Raw genomic sequence first — 22769 nt, 5'->3', positions numbered from 1 at the left:
CACTTTTTTTTCATTCTTGTGTCAGTATCACATTCACTGCATCTGGACAAAACCATCTGAACCATTGCTCTTCTTGCTGTAAAAAACAACCCATATCCTACAGGAAGTTGCCCAAGCACACATGTTATATCTAACCCTTTATACAGTAGTTAAAACCTTTAGAGATCCAGCACGGTGTCATTCCAGTCCAAGTCTTTCAATTTAAAAGGAAGGGTCTGAAAGGGGTCAGCGGACCATAAAATCAGTCAAAAGATTTTGCTTTGCAGTTTTCTTTACAGGAGCTTATCAGAAAGCTGTGGAATGCTTTGGACAGTAATTAAGACATTTTGTGCAACAATGCAGGGATCAGTATTGACAATATCCAGAGAAAATCTGGATTACATCCTTCCATAATCCAGTTTATATGCCCATGCTTTTTTGTTTTTCTTGTTCATTTGAGCATTATAGGCGGGTCAGGGTCACCTGTGGTTATGGAACATATAAAAGGACATTTAGATCTTTTCGGTGTTTGTAAAAACCCCAGTGAGATCAGAGGAGCATTTTGGGAGTATGTTTTTGAGTAAATGAGGGGCATTGTGTTCTCTTCACTCGCACCATCTATAGTTTGTCTACCAGATCTCTGCCTTTTGGCTTTGCATAATTGTTCTAAACTTCAATAGCATACAGTAGTCAAGGATATTTTTAGTTAACCGCATGCCTTTATTTTATTTAAATGATTCTGGTGTCAAAGGATAGATTACTATTTAAATACTGGTTAGTTTACAGTGTCAGAATTGCACATGTGATAGAATGAGTCTGAGAGAAACCAAAATACAACCTAGCACCTTTATTTTTAAAAGTGCATGTTTTTCTTTCTTTACAATGTTTTACAGTTAACAAAATTCACTTTGTTTCCTTCTTTATTTTAAGAAACTTCAAATTGAGATCTGATGGGAAATTACGCCACGACTGAGTGACGCAATGTGTGTGAAAAAATAAATACAGCTGAATCACATATGTTGAAATATTTTAAGTGCTTTTTAATAGGTTGCACTTCTTAACTTGTTTGAAAAGTACCAATGCTCTTTATATAACACTATGAACAAGATATTTCTAAGTTTTAATCAAAGCCACATGTGCAAGACAAACAGTTTCTGTGTGCGCGCGCGCGAGTGTTTCATCTGTAAACTATAAGGCAACTCCTCCCATCAGCCTTTGCCTGTGTTACACAATCACATATGATAACAGTTGCTTAGTTTTCTGGCTGCAGAGGTAAGTCGTGTTGTTCTTTCTGGTTTTATACATTTCTCTTAACGTACTCTAATGAAACATCTCGTAAATAATCGATAACAGGCTCGTCACATTGCGTTCCGACACGCGTGTATGCTTTCTAAAATATCATGCAGTCACGAACTGTGTTTTAATGATTGAAATCTTTCACACGCGACGCTTACAAATACGGCAGAATGATGAAACGCATAACGTTCGGCTTCACTGCGTGCGGCGCTGCGCAGACCGATCATCGTATGACATCACAGACCACTGAAGTCGTGCGCGATCGGTCTGCGCAGCGCCGCACGCTACCTCACACACGCATTTAAAAGCAGAACTCCGACACCGTCCTCTTCAAGCTGTTGTGTTTATTCGGCAGACTGTGATGGATTTGGAAGATAAAGTGGCTCTGGTGACCGGAGGAGCTCAGGGTTTGGGAAGAAGCTTTGTCGAAATACTCCTTAAAAATGGTGCAAAGGTAAACAGAGCCTATTACTTTATTTTATTTTGGAGTTTTTACATCCACAACTGTTCCAAGTAAGAACTGCGTTGTTACGTGTTTGATGTTTTTGATGTTTTTTTTAATATTGACGTTTCGTTCTTCTGTCTGTATGCTCGGTTGAACTTGAACTAACCTATATATACATTTACATCTTACATCATTTGGCAGACGCATTTTATCCAAAGCAATTTACAAGCAGGAGAGCATAGGGTCAATTCGGGTAGGACATATTAAGCAATTTTGACTTCTGCCATTTATTTCTATATCTATCATACACGTTAGATCAACATATTAGACTTGTTTTCTAATCACACCAGAAGAAAGAGTGTAGATATTATACCAAGAGGAGACAAGACACACCTATGAGTGTTTTTGTGCCTAATAAATTCAGCCTCAATTTGATAATATGACACAGTTCACTTTGTAATCTGGGACATGTGTATTAGGCCTAAAAAAGCCTATTAATCTATGCATGGCAATCACGAAATCACCAATTTTTAAAAAGCATTATGAAAAAATGCCAAGTACAGAAATCGCAAAAAGAAAATGCATATAGGCTATTCCAATACTTCTATCTTGACACAGGATTAACAATCTACTGTGTACATTCATTTAGATTCATTTAAAACTCTCTTAAAATGGTTTAACATTTGTTTTACATAACGATAAACAAATCAACTAAGCGTTAAAGCAACACCAAGCAACAATTTGATTAACAGATTATTCATTCAGGTTCAAATTCTCCATTAAAATTGGGGCTACTCGACGAACAAGTAGATAGAGACCCATCATCATCCATCTAATGTTCTAACCTCCAGTAATCCACATTAACACCCATTTTTAATTAGGGCATATTAGCCCTTGTCATTGGATTTATAAAGTCCCTAAATGCACATTTCCCCCATTTAAAGACTTCAAGATTACCCAAAATATGCTGTCCCACATTCTCAACACATTGGACAATGTGGGACGACACAAAATGTTTGAAAGACAAAAACCAATATCACATTTTCAACACTTTAATACATATTTTGTTGGTAGAATAGATCAAAAACATAATTTGACGGCAATTCGGAAAATTGTCTTATTTTTGACAGATTTATGTCCTTTGTAATTCAGTCAGGATCTTATGTAAAAGACCTTTGTCATGCAATTCCAGGAAAGCTTCTTGATTGACAAGTGCCCGCCCCTTTCTGGGCAACCACATGAAGATCCATCCATGCTAAAATTACAGTTGAAGTCCTATTGACAAAAATTTGATAGAACAGGAATTTCAGGAAATAAACACTACAGTTGAGGCGTCCTAGTTTACCCTAATTCACTTTATGAACATTTTGTCAACACGCTAAACACTACCTTTAGTTTACACGGCCATGCTTCTAGGAGGAATAATGCTGCAGTAAGCAAGGAGAGAAATAACAAAATGTGTTTTTGACAGACAGACATACAGAATTATTGGTTAGTCAAATAAATGCGGAACAGGTCATTTGAGCTGTTTTTTTTTAACTTGTGAAGGATACTGCAGTTCGGATGTAGGCTCGTAGGTCATTCCACCAAAGGGAACTGAATACATACCAATATTATAAAACTTCTTATTTCTTATTCTTACGAAAGGGTGGTTAAGCTATACTATCCATCTTTTTATTTCTAGTAAAACCACATTAACCACTAATGTATCATGATCTCACCATGGTAACCCCCATTTAAAAAAAAATTGTGGTTAAAACGAATACTAGTCAGTCAGCCAAAAGGGAAAAAAGTATAAAAATATAAAAACATGTCTAATACACTTTTACAATAATAAAACTGTGGTTCATTTTCGTAAGGGTTATTTAGAATAATAATGACAAACGTTGGAGCGCATGCTAGTGTGATATATTTCAAATATGATCTTTTTGTTTATAAATGCATTGAATATTTGCGATGTTGGTTTAAAAAAAGAACAAATATTAGTGGTTTCATTTCTCCAACGTCTATATATTTAGAATGTGTATTTACTATATCTATGTTTACTATACTGAACTGTAGCCTGCCCTACAGTACACTGATTCTTTTTTTATTACAGGTGGCTATCATTGACGTAAATGAATCACTGGGAAAGGAGTTAAAGGTCACACTTAACCAAGAATATGGACCAGACAGGACTGAATTTTACACTGCTGATGTCACATCAGAGGAGCAATTTAAAGGTGTTTTGTAAAATGCATTAAATAAATAGTATTATCTGTCTTTAATGTTAAAACTGAATAAAAGAAACGCCTTCATATTTTCCTTTACAGGAGTTTTTCAAAAAGTTGTGGAAAAATACGGCCAAATAGACATTGTGTGCAATAATGCAGGAATCGTCAATGAAAATGACTGGGAGAAAGCTATTGCAATAAATCTGGTATGAGGTGTCTGTCTGTCTGTGTGTCTGTGTCTGTGTCTTTGTCTGTCTGTATGTCTGTGTCGATGTCTGTCTGAATGTCTGTCTGTATGTCTGTGTGTATGTCTGTGTCTATGTCTGTCTGAATGTCTGTCTGTCTGTATGTCTGTCTGTATGTCTGTATGTCTGTCTGAATGTCTGTCTGTATGTCTGTCTGAATGTCTGTCTGTATGTCTGTGTGTATGTCTGTGTCTATGTCTGTCTGAATGTCTGTCTGTATGTCTGTGTGTATGTCTGTGTCTATGTCTGTCTGAATGTCTGTCTGTATGTCTGTGTGTATGTCTGTGTCGATGTCTGTCTGAATGTCTGTCTGTATGTCTGTGTCTATGTCTGTGTGTATGTCTGTGTCGATGTCTGTCTGAATGTCTGTCTGTATGTCTGTGTCTATGTCTGTGTGTATGTCTGTCTGAATGTATGTCTGTATGTCTGTGTGTATGTCTGTGTGTATGTCTGTCTGAATGTCTGTCTGTATGTCTGTGTCTATGTCTGTCTGTATGTCTGTCTGAATGTATGTCTGTATGTCTGTGTGTATGTCTGTGTCTATGTCTGTCTGAATGTCTGTCTGTATGTCTGTGTGTATGTCTGTGTCTATGTCTGTCTGTATGTCTGTGTCTATGTCTGTGTCTATGTCTGTCTGAATGTCTGTCTGTATGTCTGTGTCTATGTCTGTGTGTATGTCTGTCTGAATGTATGTCTGTATGTCTGTGTGTATGTCTGTGTCTATGTCTGTCTGTCTGTATGTCTGTATGTCTGTGTGTATGTCTGTGTGTATGTCTGTCTGAATGTATGTCTGTATGTCTGTGTGTATGTCTGTGTCTATGTCTGTCTGAATGTCTGTCTGTATGTCTGTGTGTATGTCTGTGTCGATGTCTGTCTGAATGTCTGTCTGTATGTCTGTGTGTATGTCTGTGTCTATGTCTGTCTGAATGTCTGTCTGTATGTCTGTGTGTATGTCTGTGTCTATGTCTGTCTGAATGTCTGTCTGTATGTCTGTGTGTATGTCTGTGTCGATGTCTGTCTGAATGTCTGTCTGTATGTCTGTGTCTATGTCTGTGTGTATGTCTGTGTCGATGTCTGTCTGAATGTCTGTCTGTGTGTATGTCTGTGTCTATGTCTGTCTGAATGTCTGTCTGTATGTATGTCTGTCTGTATGTCTGTGTGTATGTATGTCTGTATGTCTGTGTGTATGTCTGTGTGTATGTCTGTGTCTATGTCTGTCTGAATGTCTGTCTGTATGTCTGTGTGTATGTCTGTCTGAATGTCTGTCTGTATGTCTGTGTGTATGTATGTCTGAATGTCTGTCTGTATGTCTGTCTGAATGTCTGTCTGTATGTCTGTGTCTATGTCTGTGTGTATGTCTGTCTGAATGTCTGTCTGTGTCTATGTCTGTGTGTATGTCTGTCTGAATGTCTGTCTGTATGTCTGTGTGTATGTCTGTCTGAATGTCTGTCTGTATGTCTGTGTCTATGTCTGTGTGTATGTATGTCTGTGTCGATGTCTGTCTGAATGTCTGTCTGTATGTCTGTGTGTATGTCTGTGTCTATGTCTGTCTGAATGTCTGTCTGTATGTCTGTGTGTATGTCTGTGTGTATGTCTGTGTGTATGTATGTCTGAATGTCTGTGTCTATGTCTGTCTGAATGTCTGTCTGTATGTCTGTGTGTATGTCTGTCTGAATGTCTGTCTGTATGTCTGTGTGTATGTCTGTGTCTATGTCTGTCTGAATGTCTGTCTGTATGTCTGTGTGTATGTCTGTCTGAATGTCTGTCTGTATGTCTGTGTCTATGTCTGTGTGTATGTCTGTCTGAATGTCTGTCTGTGTCTATGTCTGTGTGTATGTCTGTCTGAATGTCTGTCTGTATGTCTGTGTGTATGTCTGTGTGTATGTCTGTGTCTATGTCTGTCTGAAGGTCTCTCTGTATGTCTGTGTGTATGTCTGTCTGAATGTCTGTGTCTTTGTCTGTGTGTATGTCTGTGTGTATGTCTGTCTGAATGTCTCTCTGTATGTCTGTCTGTATGTCTGTCTGTATGTCTGTCTGTATGTCTGTCTGTATGTCTGTCTGTATGTCTGTGTCTATGTCTGTGTGTATGTCTGTCTGAATGTCTCTCTGTATGTCTGTCTGTGTGTCTGTGTAGCTCTGTCTGGGAACATGATTTTTGGTGATGTGATCATTACAGGGTGGAGTGGTCAGAGGAACCTATCTGGCTCTAGATCATATGAAGAAGGATAAAGGTGGAAAGGGAGGAGTCATTGTCAATGTTGCATCTTTGGCAGGTTTGTTAAACAATTTGAAAGAACTTCATCACAAACAGAAGAGAAAACAAATTCTTTGCATTCTTTGCATATCGACTTTAGGTCTAGGGCCTCTGTTTCCAACGCCCGTCTACACAGCGACTAAACATGGTGTGGTGGGGTTCACCCGGGCCATGGCTGTATGTATTTATCAAATTTATCAAATTTTGAATGTATCAAAATTGTAGTGCAGATGTACAATGAGTTGAAATAATGTGGTGCACACCTTGCTATGCCAACAGGGAGTTTCCACTGTGGCCAATCACGGAGTGCGGATCAACATCCTCTGTCCAGGTTTTGTGAACACAAACCTTGTGACCTTATTTAGTTCAGAGGAGCACGTCGGAAGGTTTTCACACTTGAGGAATTTGTCGGAGAAGATTATGGAACAGTACGGCGTTATGGAGTGAGTTGACTCATGAATATAGACACATTCACCTTCAAAGTTGCTTGTTGAACCCTACTGCGGTTGCTGTTTGTATATCTGATGATTCTTGCCCATGTATGTTTATTTGCAGGACTGATAACGTGGCCAAGGCCTTTCTTGTTCTTGTGAAAGATGAGACCAAGAATGGAGAAGCTCTGATGGTTCACGTTGATGGTGCTGCGTTTTATTCTTTCCCTAAACAAGTCAAGGATTTCCCATCTACTAAAGTCGACCTATAGTAGCCAATCAGCTTTTTCCTTACAATTCCCTTTTGTTTATGTGCCAATTTTATGGTTTAACCTAGGGATGCTTGATCATATCGGCCATATCGGTATTATCCGATAAATGGACATTTTTAAGGTTATCATATCGGATAAAAAAAACATTCAAATAACTTGTGTGGGTTTCACTGGAAGAATATCTATAATTAAACATTATTTCAGAAAATTTTAAAAGTTAAAGAATCTTTAACTAATATAAAGTAGGTTTGGTACGTGATTTTTGAAGAAAAAAACTATATTTTACCTTGATTTTGGTAGTCAATGTTTTAAAATAAAAGCTGTTGCTTTTAGCCTTTTGTTTCAGGCTCAGAGAAAAAGATACTGCATATTGACCAATATATAATAACAATTTAGAAAAATTGGTTACCGTTATCAGACGAAATTAACATATCGTGCATCTCTAGTTAAATTAATTGGATTTGTACAGATTTCATACTGGGGCTTGATTATTATACCTTGACTACCAATTACAGTCATATAACTTTGTACTAATCTCATTATCTTGTAATATTAGAGTGGTGTTTTGATAAATAAGTTGAAAATTACTCGTTGAGACCTCTAGAGCATTTTAATACAAGGAAGAATGCAACAGATTTTTACTGTAAAATATTGCTGATTTTACAGAACTGTGTTTGCTTACATGTGTACAAATGTCCAGTGCCCCAAACCAGCCTGTAATACACAACAGCAGGAGTACAGTTAATGGTCCAGTGTGCCATTTTTTTGGAGGATCTATTGTCAGAAATGTAATATAATATACATGACTATGTCTTCAGAGGTGTATAAAACCCAATTGAAGGGTTATGTTTTTATTACCTTAGAATTAGCTATTTTTTATCTACATACACCGTGGGTCCCCTTCATGGAATTCGTGTTGTTTTAACAGTAGCCCTAAATGGACAAACTGCTCTACAGGGCATGTTTTCTCCATCGGCAAAGAAATAAAAAAAACATTTTAGTCCCGCCTCCGTAGTGCTTCCTGAGGGAGGGGTGGAGTGAGATGTTGGTTGCAATTCGCAACCTCACCACTAGATGCCGTTAAAATCTCCACATTGCTTCTTTTAAAGTTTTATTCAAGGCTAAATTCCTACTAAGATATGATGAATTGGAGGAATTGAAGACAAGAACTCTCTTTATGAATCGAGACAGAAAAAGTTTCAGGTTAAAGTCAACACAACAAGCAGTTTAACCTCTTGAGGAAATTGGTAAAGACAGACATCACAAGAAACCTGTTATCAACATCTGATGTTCAAAAGGTTAACGGCACTAGTTTGATCTTTGACCGACAGGAGTTTAATGTGTGTAGACGCTATCATGTTTCTGCACAAGCTTTGAATATTTCTGTTTCTAAATAAAGAAGAAATACTGTCAATTGTTGCCAGTGTTTGGTACTGTGTGATGATGCCAAAATCGAACACTTGTTATACTTTTTGTATGGCTACTAAATAGCCTGTATTGAAAATTGTTACTTGAATGATATTTAGATACTTAATGTTCCCTGAATGAGTCACATATTTTTTACATATAGGTTAATGGTTAAAACAGGAACACGGCCATGAATTTATTCCTATCCAATAGAACTAGTCTACACAGCAACTCATTATATAGCAGGATGTACTTTTTCATTTTTTTCATTGGTTAGGGTCTTTCTTTGGAAGAAAAACATCATTAATTATTAAAACCTAAAACCTTATTCTGAATAATGTGGCAGCAAAATGACAAGGGACAACACGAAACAGGTTATAGATAAAGACTTAACTTTAATATCAAAAATTTGTAATGTATGGTGTTTCTGAACTTTAATATAATAATAATGTGAAATTCACTTCCTTTATAAATATTGCACTACACTTCTATTATAGTAGTGTAGGCTACATTAGCCAATCAGCTTCTATCACTGCCACACCGTCTGTGGTGATGTCCTTTCAAATGTATATGATCAGAATAACATTGTTTGTCATTAAGTTAACAGTTGCTTTAATGACAGTTTGTTTTGAGCTCTCATGGACTGAAGATCGATGTTATCTCAGGATGATTTACATGTACAACAACAACTTCTTGTGCACTAGAATGAAGATTTAACACAAACATTTGCTTATATTTGAATGACCTGGAAACAGTACAGAATATCACATAACTCTAAACAAACTCATTCTGTTTGCTAAGGGAAATCCTGAAGTGTTCTGTGTATTTTCAGATTTCCAACATTGAATAGTATACGAAATACTTGGTTCACAATTTAAAATAACCAAAAGCTTGTATCCACAAGCTGAAGACATATTTGTAGGGATTTTGCTGTATGATGCAAAAAAATACAATGTTGAGAATAAGTCATAACAGACTATGTTTATGATAACAAAACTGTGTATTTATTCTTTTCAATCGAAGCCTAGCAATTATTATTCAGTGGATCAAGCCATTGATTGAAAAGATGCACTGTCCCTTTAAATAAACATGACAACACTGGAAACAAATGTTCAGGCAGTATCAAAATAAACTCTTTGTGTTTTCAATCGCTTCCACTGTCACTGTCATCGTCCTCCTCATCATCTTCCTCTTCTTTATCTTTTTCCTCATTTGTGTCCAACAGTCCAGCAAAGAAATTCTGTCCGGTATCAAAAGCTTTATTACTTAAAGCTTTGAGGCGTCCATCTTTCTTCTTTCTACGCCGATAATCATTCACCTTTATGTCAGGAACGCTGGAGATGTCCCAGAATTTGATCAGCTGGTCATGAGCACAGCTGGCCAGAAACTGTGTGTCTCTCGAGGGTGTGATCTCCTCGATGGGCTCACCGACGTGTTGTCCGATACTGCCCACCACACGGTTGGGTAGAATACTAACAACTCTGCAGAATGAAAGTAAATAATGTTTATTTTTACAATGTACGGACTTTATTTTAAACATTTGAACAGCTATCCCATTTAAAACTTGCCACATTTACACAATTTTGTCATACACAGATTATAAATGTGGGAGAATAAATGAGGAGAGCATTTTTGGGGTGAACTATCCCTTTAAAGTAATGCAGTCTTGATTGATTTAAAGGGACGGTTCACCCCAAAAATGAAAATTCTGTCAGGTGTTGTTCCAAACCTGAATACATTTATTTTATCGGCTAAACACAAAGAAAGATATTTTGAAGAACAGATCTCATCCCCAACTGACATTCTTCCAAATATCTTTCTTTGTGTTCATCAGAACAAAGAAATTTAAACCGGTTTGGAACAACCTGAGGGCGAGTAACTGACAGAATTTTTTATTTTGGGTGAACCATCGCTTCATGGTATTATTCTTGTCTAAACAGAACGGATGGAACATGAGTTACACACCCAAGTTAATACATAGTATGAGCAACACCAATGATGCTTGCCCTAGCACGTTGACATTTATTATTTCATATTTAATTATTAGTCTCTTTCATTCATGCAGGTAATGACGGGATGTGGACATAATTAGGGCCGGGCGATTTGGCAACAAATTTAAATCTAGAACATTTGACCGATTCACGATTTCTATTTTTTGTTTAACTAGTCACCATAAAACATAACTGCAACAATACAGTACTGAATTAACATTCTCTTTACTAGTAACTTTAAAAACATAAATAAGTTTTAAAACATTTCTGTATTGTATAGGCCAAGTTGTTTTTCAGTGTACTTTACAGTGGTCGAGAAGTTGTAGAAGAACAACTTTGCAAAATATATGATTGAAAACTGAAAGCAAATATAGCTTGAATTTCAATAAAACCTATAATTCTGAACATACCAGGTGAGAAAAGTCACATCATTCTGTTAAAGTCGAGCAATAAAAAAAAATAGTAACAGGAACTAAGGAGTTTGTAAATCAAACCACAAGATTTACAAAGACCAGCACTTTTTACATGATCATGAAAACATGATATTACTACAGACTTCATGACAGCAAGACCAGTTTGTCAACTATTTAAGGCTTCAAACATGCTCTAGAAAAGGTCACAACGTTCCCACTGGCACTGAACCCCAGCTCATTTTTTACAAGTTTGCTGAGCTTGGGGAAGTTTGCCTCATGCTCCTTCAACCATTTAAGTGGATCTGGATCTACATCAGGAGACATCAAAAAAAGCTGTCAGTTCAGCTTAGACTTTGTCTTCTGATTGAATGGCAAGTTGATGGCGCCGTTTCCATAAAAGAGCTTGCTATTTTTATTTCTAGCCATCGGTGTGTCTTTTTATCATATTGAATGGTGTTGGAAAATGCCGCTATTGAAACCTGGCGTTGTGCATGTTGAGGTGGATCTGTTATTTGGAGGATGGCTGACTGTGTTGTTTTCATCTCTTAATATTCCTCATAAAGCATACTCTGAGTGAGCGGTTGAGGCACGATCAGATGGATCAAGAGCGTCATCAAGTGGTATTGACAAGTATTTCCAACGTATCTTATTTGATGCGCATGATAAACTTTTGTTTTTAAATTTCGATTTAAATCGCGTTAAAAATGTAAATTCGAATGAATCGAAAAAATGAGAAAAATCGCCCAGCTCTAGACATACTTATGGATTTAGATTTAGTCTTACCTGATAACACCGTCCATAGAGGCAGCACACAGTAAACTCTCTGTAATAGGAACGATACAATCCACAGACTCTGCCTGAATATCAAAACAGTCACTGGTGGCCCCAAAACCATCCCAGTTGAAGATGTGTAAAGAGCCCTCGGTGGAGCCACACACAACCTTACGACCTCTCTGTGTGTCAAAGAAAATGAGATTGTTATAAGTCAAAGTATGCATGCTGATAGCAAAAAAGGCAAGATGACGGTTACAATGAGAGATCATCGCTTCACACTTACTTTCATTATTGAAACGGAGGTCAGATCTCCAATTTGGATTTCTGAAAGCAGTTCAAATCGCCGTCTCTTAATATTCAATACACCTAAAGTTCCATCACCGCTGGGGTTAAAAACACACAACCGTCATAAATGAACATAATAACATCATGAAATCATATTAGATAAACAACACCAGACTGGATAAAATACAGTGGCTCCAAAAACCTTTGCACAGTTGAGCAATAGATAAAACTACATTCACCGTATTAAACAACAAAATATCAAAAACAACAATTATATAAATACAAAAAAATATATTATATATGTAAATATTTAGTAATATTTCATTTTAAGGATCCACAATAATGCTTTGAACATAACACTGATTTACTGAAAATACTGTAAGCCATTCCGCACATCTGATTAACCGTAAACATGTCAATCACTAATGATTACTTCAAAATATTAGCTATTATTTGATAATTAAATGACATTTATATCTAGTAAGTGATGCGATTAATTTTGTATTTCTAACATTTTTAAAGCCAACCCTAAATTTCTTATCTGTCTTTTAACGTTAATGTTAAAAATACATCTAAATGATTGTGATGAGCAAGTGATTTATTCCATAATCAAACCAGAAATGAAACTTCATTTTCGAAAACAGGAGTCAAGCTGGAATTTATAAGTAATAGTGTCGTAAAACCAATAATTAAACGGCTATTAATTTAGTATTTATAAATATAGTGTTAGTAGATTAATCTAGATCCTAATAATACTTAATAGTACCAATTAAAAAGTGCAAACGGGTGGCGAATAAATCGTACATAGAAACTGTTAATATTATATTGTTTTATGTTATCAATATTGATATTTAAATTTTAAAATAGCATAAGAGAGATTTATCATCATAGTTGTCTTTTTTCTAAAAGACAAATTTGCATATTAGTCTGTCAACTACCCAAAGTGTTAACACTTTACAGTAATACAGTATTTGTAAATGCACAGCTTTTTATAAGTGTTTCAGCATTAACTCATCCTTATTTAAGTTAGTTAATACCACTACAATTGTTTGTTCATAGTTCATTAACTAATATTTTCAAATACAACCTCATTATAACGGGTTACCAATCAATGTAAAGTTGAATCAGTAACGGCTAATAATGTTGTACTACATATACAGTTAATAATGATTGAAACCAGGCGTATAAGTTGGAGTCAAACTACTCAAATCCCTTCCAAACCAGTCTGATTATTACTGAACCCATTTATTTGTATTATTGGTACCTGGATGTAAGCAATATCTTCTTGGCCTGGTCAACAGCGATATCACTGATATAATCTTCATGTTGCTTCAGATCCATGAATGATGTTCCTTTCCTCAGGTCCCAAATCTTCAGCGTTCCCCCATCGTCCCCTGTAGCGAATATATTCTCATCCACCAACAGCAGGGCATTGATGGCGACCCTCCAAACGAAAACAAGACTAAGTTAACCACAGCCGCACAAGTAAGTTGGATAAGAAGACTTTGTTACAAATGCAACCACACGTCACTTTAAGTGGTTCAGATGATGTAATTGAGGAATATTTGGGATATACAATAGATTACAGCACTGAAGTTACAGAAGGAGGAATGTGTGGTACTTGTGAGCTTTCGGGATGCGTGTCACCAGTTTTCCAGCCTCCACATCCATAATGTGAACTGCCTTGTCTTTGGAAACGCTGAATAATTCTGGAAACACAGAGTAGAGAATCCACACGATATCACTTGGGTTGCAACGGATCGATATTTCAGAATTGCTGTTGATGTTATACAGCACAAACTGATCTATTACTCTGTTATTCAACCAAACGTTTCCTTACTCTGTCCATCGCTGGAGAAAAGCACTTTCCTGCAGGATTTGAGGTGATGTCCTGATGACCACAGCTCTTTATTCTCTCCTTCAGTGCACGAGTATGAATATCTGCGAACCAATGATCACGAATTAAAGGAAGCGGATATTTTTCAGTTCTCAGTAAAAAAATATGGGAAAGTTAATAAAACATATTTTTTTAGTAAAGAAATAAAACAATTTTACAAGAAAATAAATTGTATTAAAATACAACTTAAATGACATTATGACATGATGTTGTATTAAATGATTTATTATTTGAACACAATTATTATATGAAGTGTTCCAAAATAACACCTATTTTCCCAAATCCTGTTTTTATTATGTGCATTATATAATATAAATCAAATTGCCGTTGATTTGTTTTGATTGAAGCCATAATAACACAACCAAATACAGCAAACTTACACAATAAAAACATATATTTGAACCCAACATCGTTTTGGAACCAAACTCTTCATATTAGATGTCTGTGACCCTCAACATAAAATCAAACATCAAACACACCAACATCGACCACGTGATGTTGATATGAGAAGGAAAATCTCTTACAAGTATATATCTCCATCGATATCTCCGGCTGCAAGGATGTCTTGGCTGGGATGGAAAGCGAGTGTGATGGCAATCGCCTCTAGTTTGATGTCTTCTGGTGTTTGTCGTATCTTTGGTGCTTTAGGTTCTTCTGCAGTCTCCTCCTGTACAACACGAAACCTCATTTGATGATAAACATCACACAGCAGACAGACATCAGTGTATTCACGTTCTTCAACAGAGCGCGGACAGTCAGGCTTATTCGTTTATTTAAACCAAACACTTACACGGAACAACTATAATCAAATAACGTGTTGTTAACAAGTACATTTGGTTATATAAATGTCATTTAATGGCTGTTTTATCTTACTTCACATGAATCCTCGTGCTCTGAGGGAGTCGCCATCTTTGTTGTAGGCTAATAATTCACTTCCGGGTCACAAGGTGACGCAGGCGGATGAGGTTTGTTTGTTTATTTAAAAACAGTGTTTTAAACGAATAATGATGCCATTTTGACGTTCACGACTTTTGTACAATAAAATAGTGGTTATATAAAATAAATAAATGAACATGCATTCACAGTTAATTTAAACGATCTACTTTCGTATACAAAACCGCTATTTTCTTACGATTTGAAAAATCTAAATAGCCTTAGCAATTATTTACTTTACATTAAGAAAACACGGAGTTTATTTATTTAACAAATCGGAAAAAAATCTAGTCCAAATGTGGATCGAGCTCATGTAATTTCCTTATTCAGCCACTAGATGTCAGTACAGCACACATTAGATGTGAGCTGATTCTCATCATGATCAAATAATGACTGCATGTGTCCTCGCGTTATTACATGTCACAAGCACGCGCTTTAGACTCATTTATAATAAATACAATTAGTAAATTCCTATTGTAGCCACTGTTCTCTCACAAATCTAAGACGTTAAGACATGTTGTTTTAAGCATGCTACCCATTTGGAATACATCATTTGGACGTATATGGATCATGGTATTCTTTGTAATAAAATGCAAAAAAAAATGATATTAATATTGTAAACAGCCAAAGTGAAATTAAAGTATAAATGAAAGTATCATTGTTTTACGGTCTGATCTTTGCATTCTGTACTTTAAAGGTTAAAGGTCATTCTCAATGGCAGTAAGGAAAACAAGACATCCGTTAAAAATTCTGCCCATTCAAAATAAATAAATAAATAAATATTAAAAGTAAGAGTAGGACTATATTTTGATATTTGTATTGAGCGGGTAGACCACATGTTTCAATGCACAGTTTAGTCTATGCATGTGATTGTCTTGTGTCCCATACGTTTACATTCCTACACCTTCAAGACAACATGTTGTTATGCGGCTTGCTAGAGAGAGATAAAATCACACATAGCCTAAAGCATCTCAGGCAAAGGAAAAAAGGTTTCCTCCATCCTTAATTTGTTTAGAAACATTTTCACAACACCTCAGAGTGAGTCCCTGAAGATTTCTCCCACCGAACACACCCCATAGTGCTGGAGAAGTGTGGGTCCCGCTAGGTGTCTCGCCTGTGGCACATTCTACCCTTTCGCTTTTGAATGTCAAGACTTTCCATGCAGAAAATTGATTCCCAATGATGCTATTGAGCAGGCAGGTCATTCAAGAGAGAAGAAAATTATATGATGCCCCCAAAACAATGAGATGAAAACAAAATGCTGAAGATAAAGGATTGTCATGGAATTAAGAAAATGGGGGAAATCGATCAAGGAGCATGAAGCCGATATAAGGCCACTCGAACAGCTATACACAGGAGACCTCCAGTTTTTGTGATGTGCGGTATTCATGTGTAATAACGATACAATTAACAAAACACTAAAGTGACAACATTTAATATGAATAGCAAATTAATTTAAAATAAATGAATATATTTTTTGTTTGTTCATTTTATTATTATATTAATAGAAAATTCTAACATGTTCCTCTTTTATTCAGTGTTTTTCAACACAATTATCTAAACGAAATGTGATCATATAAAAAGCAAAAGCATTTGAAGAAATAATACAATTCTTTGATGATTATTTTTGCTTAAATCGATTATTTTGAATCTGAAAATGAATTGTTTGCTCTAAACAAGAAAAAGCTTTATTATAATGGGGAAGGAAAATAATGTAATTTTAAACAATTGTATTGTATTGTATTATTTATATATATATATATTATTTTCCTACCTTTTTTGCTCTGGCACTATATTTCAATAATTCAGTTTTTTATTGTATATATGATTCTTGAATAGTTTAATAAATGTAAATATGAATTCATTACTTACTCACCCGCATTCTTCTGCAGAACACAAATAAAATATTTTGAAGAATGTTGGAAACCAAACAATATTGGACCCCATTGACCTGCATTGTATGGACACAAAACCATTGAGACATTTCTCAAAATATCTTCTTATGTGTGTGTGTATGTGTTTTTTAAGGATGATAATAATTGTATTGGAAAACAAAACAAACAAAACCAAATAAAGTTGATTTCCAATTCATCATTGTTTAAAAATTTCAAAGTGCTTTTGTTGAATTCTGAATTAAATGAATTTCTAATTGTCTATTAATTCTTGTCCATCTTCACCTGCACGATGTTGTCTACTCTATTCAAACCTCGGATGGGAAATATGAAAACACACATTTTGCGTTCTTCTCCATGCATACTGAAAATAAACACAAACATCGCAAAGACTACACTATACTCTATATGCTGTACAGTATGTGACACGCATCCCTCTCCATCTACTCCAAACACTCATCTGTGATCCCGGTGGCCTAGCGGGATCAGCACACTTCCTCTGGTCTGGGACTAACCTGGGCCATGTGTTCAGCAGTAATTCTTCCCCTGCAGTAGGAGTAAATACCCTCAGCAGAGCCCATATCAAATTCCAGGGAAACAAAGACAGCGAGCGCGGTGAGGGAGGACTGCGCTCTCGGAGCCATAATGAGCCATCTGTTCAGCCATGGCAGTGCAAAGCAAATGTCATCAAACTGTGTTCTTTCTCTCCTGCGTGGCAGGTAAACCCACTGCCGTTTGATTCTGCCGTGCATCGCTAATGTTTGAATCCAAGCGTCACAGTTTATACACCAGTCTCAGAATAAATTGGCGTATTGAACACACGTTTTCTTCAAACGCTGCAGCGTTGCTAGTACATTTAAATGCATCTGATCTGAACGTACAGAGAGACTTCAAATATTTACTTCAAATAAATATTTAATCCCAGCAAGCATTTTTGGATGATACAAATATAGCAAGACGCAGTTTTGAAATGTGTAGAGATATGATACAGAGAACTTGATAAGTGGGACTTTTTGTTTACATCATTCAGATATGAAATGCGTGTGAGAATGTGTTAGTCTTGCTTCAAATGTATCTTTCCATCTGATGAAAATCATTCAGCTTCAGTAACCCAGTCTTATGAAAGGCACCATGCAAAGTTGTGAACACATATGTACACAATAACGGAGAAAAGGAGAACATCCAGTTTTATAAAAAGTAATCCGTTTACAATAAACACAACAAACAAAAATGAGAAAGATTCAGCTGATGCGGACGAAAGGCACAGTCGTTTCAGTGGTAATGGACACGGGAACATATTTATACTCAATCTTGGGCACTGCAGCGTGTTGGCCCGCTCGGTGCAGACACAGATTTAAAGCAGGATATAATGACAGTGTTTTTGGGGAAACCATATGTTCTCCTCCATGGGCATTGGGAGAAGGCGTAATTACGAAGATGAGAGGAATGGTGTGTGAAGGGGCTATTCCTCAGAGGGTGGGGTCTGAGCGCTTTCCAGGGGAGTTTCCTGGGCAACACTGTCGATCTTCTCTGCGGGATCAGAGCTGTCCGTTTCCACGGCGGCACTTTCTTCCTCTGCCTGGTTTTTATCTGCTTCTGTATTATTAGTCTGGTCAAAGCCTGCGCCCTCGGCCTGCGGGCCTTCGCCGTCGTAGATGATGTCCTCGGGGTTGGGAGCGGGAGGACAGAATTCTTCGTCAGGCAGGATCTGATGAAACACAGACTCGGCCTGCGAATAAACACACAAAACACAAATGTAGAAACCATCATGTTGAAACCACTATGTTGAAGCATAAAAGTGGAGACTATGTAAGTTGTATTGATAGGTTTGGGTGCAACATACTTTAATCTGATCATTTATTTGCTTGTTTGAGATGAACTCAAAGCTTTTAATTGAATGTGACATCAAATTTGTCTTTTAGCCAATCACCACCGACCTAATGCAATGCACCATGTTAGGTACTTTAATATATGGGAAAGTTGCAGTGAGTAAAAGGGGTGTAATAATATACTGTATATAGATATATGGCATGATATAATGTGATGTAAAAATACAGTCCTATTGCTTGAGATACCAAGACATGACAATTTCAACATGTTTTTTGTGCTTTAACTGCTTTAAGATGTTCTCTCTTGGGGTTAAGCTTTCTTTCCTTTTTTATTTCACAAAGTGAAATAAAAAAATAAAAGTCCTATTTCTTCATGAAATAGATTATCAGTGTGGTTTATTCTCTTTTTAAAATTCACGTTTACTCAGAATCTTCAATCATAATCTGAAATGACACTTCCTCCCTCTAGTGGTTTTCCATCTCTGATAACATAATTTAGACAACTTGGGCGGAGCTTTCGTTAACTCCTCCCCTACACCTGTCATTCCATTTGAAAAGATTTTTTATACATCCAATCAATTCGCCATGAATAATACAAGTCACGCCCCCCCCTCATTCGATATTCCGTTTCACTCAGAAATGCATCAGAATAAGGTATAAACAACACAACTTTTAGTTCAGAGGGACTCTTAATAACATTTATTTTTTTAAATATAGTTTGTGATATTATAAAGTCACCCTTACACATACATATACAAAGTTCAATTAAACCCTAAATTATTTCACTTCTATAGACCATTTTGCAAGACATAAACAACGGTGGTACAGAAGCAGTTCCGGTTACAGTTTTTATATAATTTTTTTTAATTAAATAGTCATTTTGATTCGGTTCAAAATTTTCTGTTGGTTGTATTTTGTTTACACAAATATAATTTGTGTAGTGCTACAAAAAAGGAAATTAAATATGCAAAATAGTGTATAAAAAGATGTATAAACAAAAATAAAGTTGAAGAATGTCTATTGAAATAAATGTGTTGATTACATTTTTTATTTGAGTTTGATTCTTTCTTTAAAATATTGTTCATACTACTACTACACCACTAATATAATACTTTTATACTCTGAATTGTGTATTGTACTTATTGTATATTGAATTGTGAGCATATATAAATATGTGACCCAGTCAGTGTAAACCCACCTAAAGACATTTTTGGGTGATTTACTGTTTTCTAAATTCTGTGAACCTTGTTATCTTAAATATTAATGAGCGAGAAAGATTAAAATCAAAGTGAAAGTAATTCTTGAAATCCATTAAAAAGACATTAACAGACGTTCACAGAGACTAACACACAAGTTTGTGTCAGTTCATGTTTTGAGATCGGTCACTAACATCATACTTTTACCAATCAAATTCTCCAAGACTCGTCACAATACATCACTCAAGAGTTCTCTGATCCATAACACACAGCTGATGTTTGCCTCCCTCTGCTGGACTCACCAGTTTGATGGAGTAGTCACTGCCCAAACTGCTGTCAGGACCGGTGCACACGTGAACATTGCTCGGCAGACTGTAGCTGCTGTCGTCCAGGTCAGACGTGTCCCTCATGTTGAAGTACATGACCCACAGCACCGAGGGCTTGATGCTCTCCTCCGTATCTACAAACACAACACTCAATTTCAATCGGTCTGTCATTTGGTCTTTACGCAAAACCTTTTGCATCTCTGATGTTTAAGAACTGACTCTATATTACAGAAGCATTTTGGGACGGATTACACGTGTCTAAATGGGCCTTGGAAGAAAAAGTTAAGAAGCCCTTAGATAAAAGAAATTCAGCACCATGGACAGCGCAACATCTGACCAAACTTTAAAGAGACAGTTCACACAAACATCTGTCATCATGTTTTCATCATCATGTCATTCAAAACCTGTGTAAGAGTTCCTTTCTTTTCAAAGATATTTTGGCCGAACCATCCTTTTTAATTCAACCTGGAATATTTCTTTAAAGCCGATTTATCACAAGATCAGTCACTGCTAATATTTTGTGGGTCATCTCTTTTTCTTCCATCTCTTTCATGACATCTTAAGCTAGACGGGCTCAATGGTACGCCGTAAGAAAGGAGACTCAAGTGTGTGTGTGGCGCTTGTTCATTTAAAGCATAAAGCTGTCAGTCTGTATCATTACCCTTTAAATACACGAGCCTCTGCCGCCAAAAGGTGGGAAAAGAAAGGCTGGAAAAAGCCAGGGAGAAGGTGTCGGTCTGAAATGTCAGTACGGTCATTACCCAAATGTCACACAATTATGACGCGTGTTCCTTTTCCTGCCCGGAGTGGCCGACGATTTGCTTAATTTGGAGAAGGGGAGAGGTGTGGAGGCATCAATGTTTAACGCCGCTTCAAACACGCCACCCATCTCTCCGCCCACCCTTCCCTCTGAATGATGCCAGGTCATCCTTACACAAAGTGTTGAGCTTTCTAACTGACAACAGACTGAAGACTGAAAAATAGGAGCAGGGAGGAATGTACAGACACCGAGGAACATGATCCGAGAGGAAACATTGACAATTTAAAATGGGTTTTAGTATTGTTTTGGTGCATCTCTAATAAACATGAAACGTTACGTGATTTTGTGTACACCCAGACATTATTTGATTATCTAACACAATACAACAAAGCGAACACAATAACTAACATGACATTAAAACGATGCTTTATCCAAAAAATCTAATTCTGTCATCATTTATTCACCTTCCAGCTGTCCCAAATCAGTATACATTTCTTTGCTCTGATAAATACAAAGAAAGATATTTGGAAGAATGCTTATAACCAGACAGATTTTGCCCCCCATTGACTCCCATATAGGAAAAAATACTTTATTTTGTTCTGTTGAACACAAAAGAAGAAATTTGAAGAATGTACGACAGCAAACATTATTTTTCCTTCTATGGTTGTAGATGGGGGGCAAAATCTGTCTGGTTATAAGCATTCTTCCAAATATCTTTCTTTGTATTTATCAGTGCAAAGAAATGTATACAGATTTGGAAATAACTCAACGGTGAGTAAATGATGACCGCAGCTCCGGTGCATATTTAGCTTTCTTTTATATATTTTATATAATCCAAATGCATGCATACTACATACGATACTACATTTCTCCACCGATACCGTCAGACGATTACGGTTGTGTGACATCTGCCAATATCCATAGTTTGGTGGTTATATTAACTCACATTAACATTTGAGTTTGAGTTTCTGTGAAATCTGTGAAAGTATGCAGGAGTTGGGCTGCCAGCCAGAGAGCTGTGTCTGTTTTTGGTCATACAAACACATGCACACATGCTCCCAGATGTGACAAATGTCAGATTAGCATACAGCAGCAGCATTCGTGACGGGGGATAACACACGCCTGCAGCGGCAAAACACCCCAAACCACACTGGCATGCTGCCTCAACAGACACACACAAACACACACGAGGTAAACTGACAACTCAAATACATTTATGACGAGTTTTCATGGCCGTGATACACTCGCCGTCATAACGCTATGTGTTGCCAGGGTATTGCTAAGCGGTTGCTAAGGTGAACTGAATGATGCGGTCAACTCAAATCAAACAAGCTCGAGAATCTATGACATCATACTCTCCGAGATGATTTGTCCATAAAATAAAGAAACAAAAGACGATGTACAATAGAAGAGTTCAAATTTTCCAACCCTGGCAACAGAATTCCCCGGAATTTGGGAATTCCATCAGCACCATCTGCTGCTGATTCATCCTAATGACTCCATCGAGATGTAAACAGGCTCATAGAAGATTCACACACACACACATGTTTGACCATGGGGATGAATGAAGATCTGCCCTGGTGACTTTGTCTCTCTGACCTGTTCTGGCCCACTGCTCTCCATATCTAGCGATTCATCCTCAAGTCCTCTGCCAGTATTTGTTCTGACATTTTAATTAAAATACTACTAGCTCATTCCTGTGATAAAAAGGCTGCGTGTCGCCCAGCGGGGTCTCGCGTCTAACACCCGGCTGCCGTGCACCTGAGCACATGCGGTTACACACAGAAACAGGCACGTGTGAATGTGAACATGCTTAAATTTCATTTCTGTTGCTCCACAGCAGAACTACTCTACAAGAATCAATAGAACATATTTAAAACGTTACCTAAAGATGAAAATTATCAAATCGCATCTTTCCAAATTCCCATCGG

General features: G+C 36.8%; 3 protein-coding genes across 3 annotated transcripts in view; 1 reads left to right on the top strand and 2 right to left on the bottom strand.

Moving 5' to 3' along the window:
* Window positions 1–1224: 1224 nt before the first annotated feature.
* Window positions 1225–8549, top strand: LOC130408076 (15-hydroxyprostaglandin dehydrogenase [NAD(+)]-like). The gene is made up of 8 exons (XM_056731501.1): window positions 1225–1251; window positions 1631–1729; window positions 3819–3942; window positions 4033–4139; window positions 6355–6451; window positions 6533–6609; window positions 6712–6875; window positions 6988–8549. Exons 2-8 carry the CDS (start codon window positions 1637–1639, stop codon window positions 7133–7135), a joined length of 810 nt encoding a protein of 269 aa, XP_056587479.1. The 5' UTR covers window positions 1225–1251; window positions 1631–1636; the 3' UTR covers window positions 7136–8549.
* Window positions 8550–8917: 368 nt separating this feature from the next.
* wdr55 (WD repeat domain 55) lies at window positions 8918–14841 on the bottom strand. Its single transcript, XM_056731500.1, has 8 exons — window positions 14776–14841; window positions 14427–14569; window positions 13846–13946; window positions 13627–13714; window positions 13270–13449; window positions 12004–12103; window positions 11730–11899; window positions 8918–10023 (listed from the first exon to the last, which is right to left on the bottom strand). The coding sequence occupies exons 1-8, from the start codon at window positions 14809–14811 to the stop codon at window positions 9687–9689; spliced, it is 1155 nt and encodes a 384-aa protein (XP_056587478.1). The 5' UTR covers window positions 14812–14841; the 3' UTR covers window positions 8918–9686.
* A 2783-nt stretch (window positions 14842–17624) lies between these two features.
* Window positions 17625–22769, bottom strand: part of chm (CHM Rab escort protein) — a 43559-nt gene continuing 38414 nt past the window's right edge. Inside the window, exons 14-15 of the mRNA XM_056731684.1 lie at window positions 20055–20212; window positions 17625–18456 (exon numbers count right to left, since the gene is read on the bottom strand). Coding sequence (XP_056587662.1) covers window positions 18190–18456; window positions 20055–20212 — 425 coding nt within the window. The 3' untranslated portion in view covers window positions 17625–18189. The remainder of the gene's footprint in view (window positions 18457–20054; window positions 20213–22769) is intronic.

Source organism: Triplophysa dalaica, chromosome 19 (assembly GCF_015846415.1).
Source record: "Triplophysa dalaica isolate WHDGS20190420 chromosome 19, ASM1584641v1, whole genome shotgun sequence".
NCBI lineage: Eukaryota > Metazoa > Chordata > Actinopteri > Cypriniformes > Nemacheilidae > Triplophysa > Triplophysa dalaica.
This window is presented reverse-complemented; position numbering and strand designations above follow the sequence as displayed.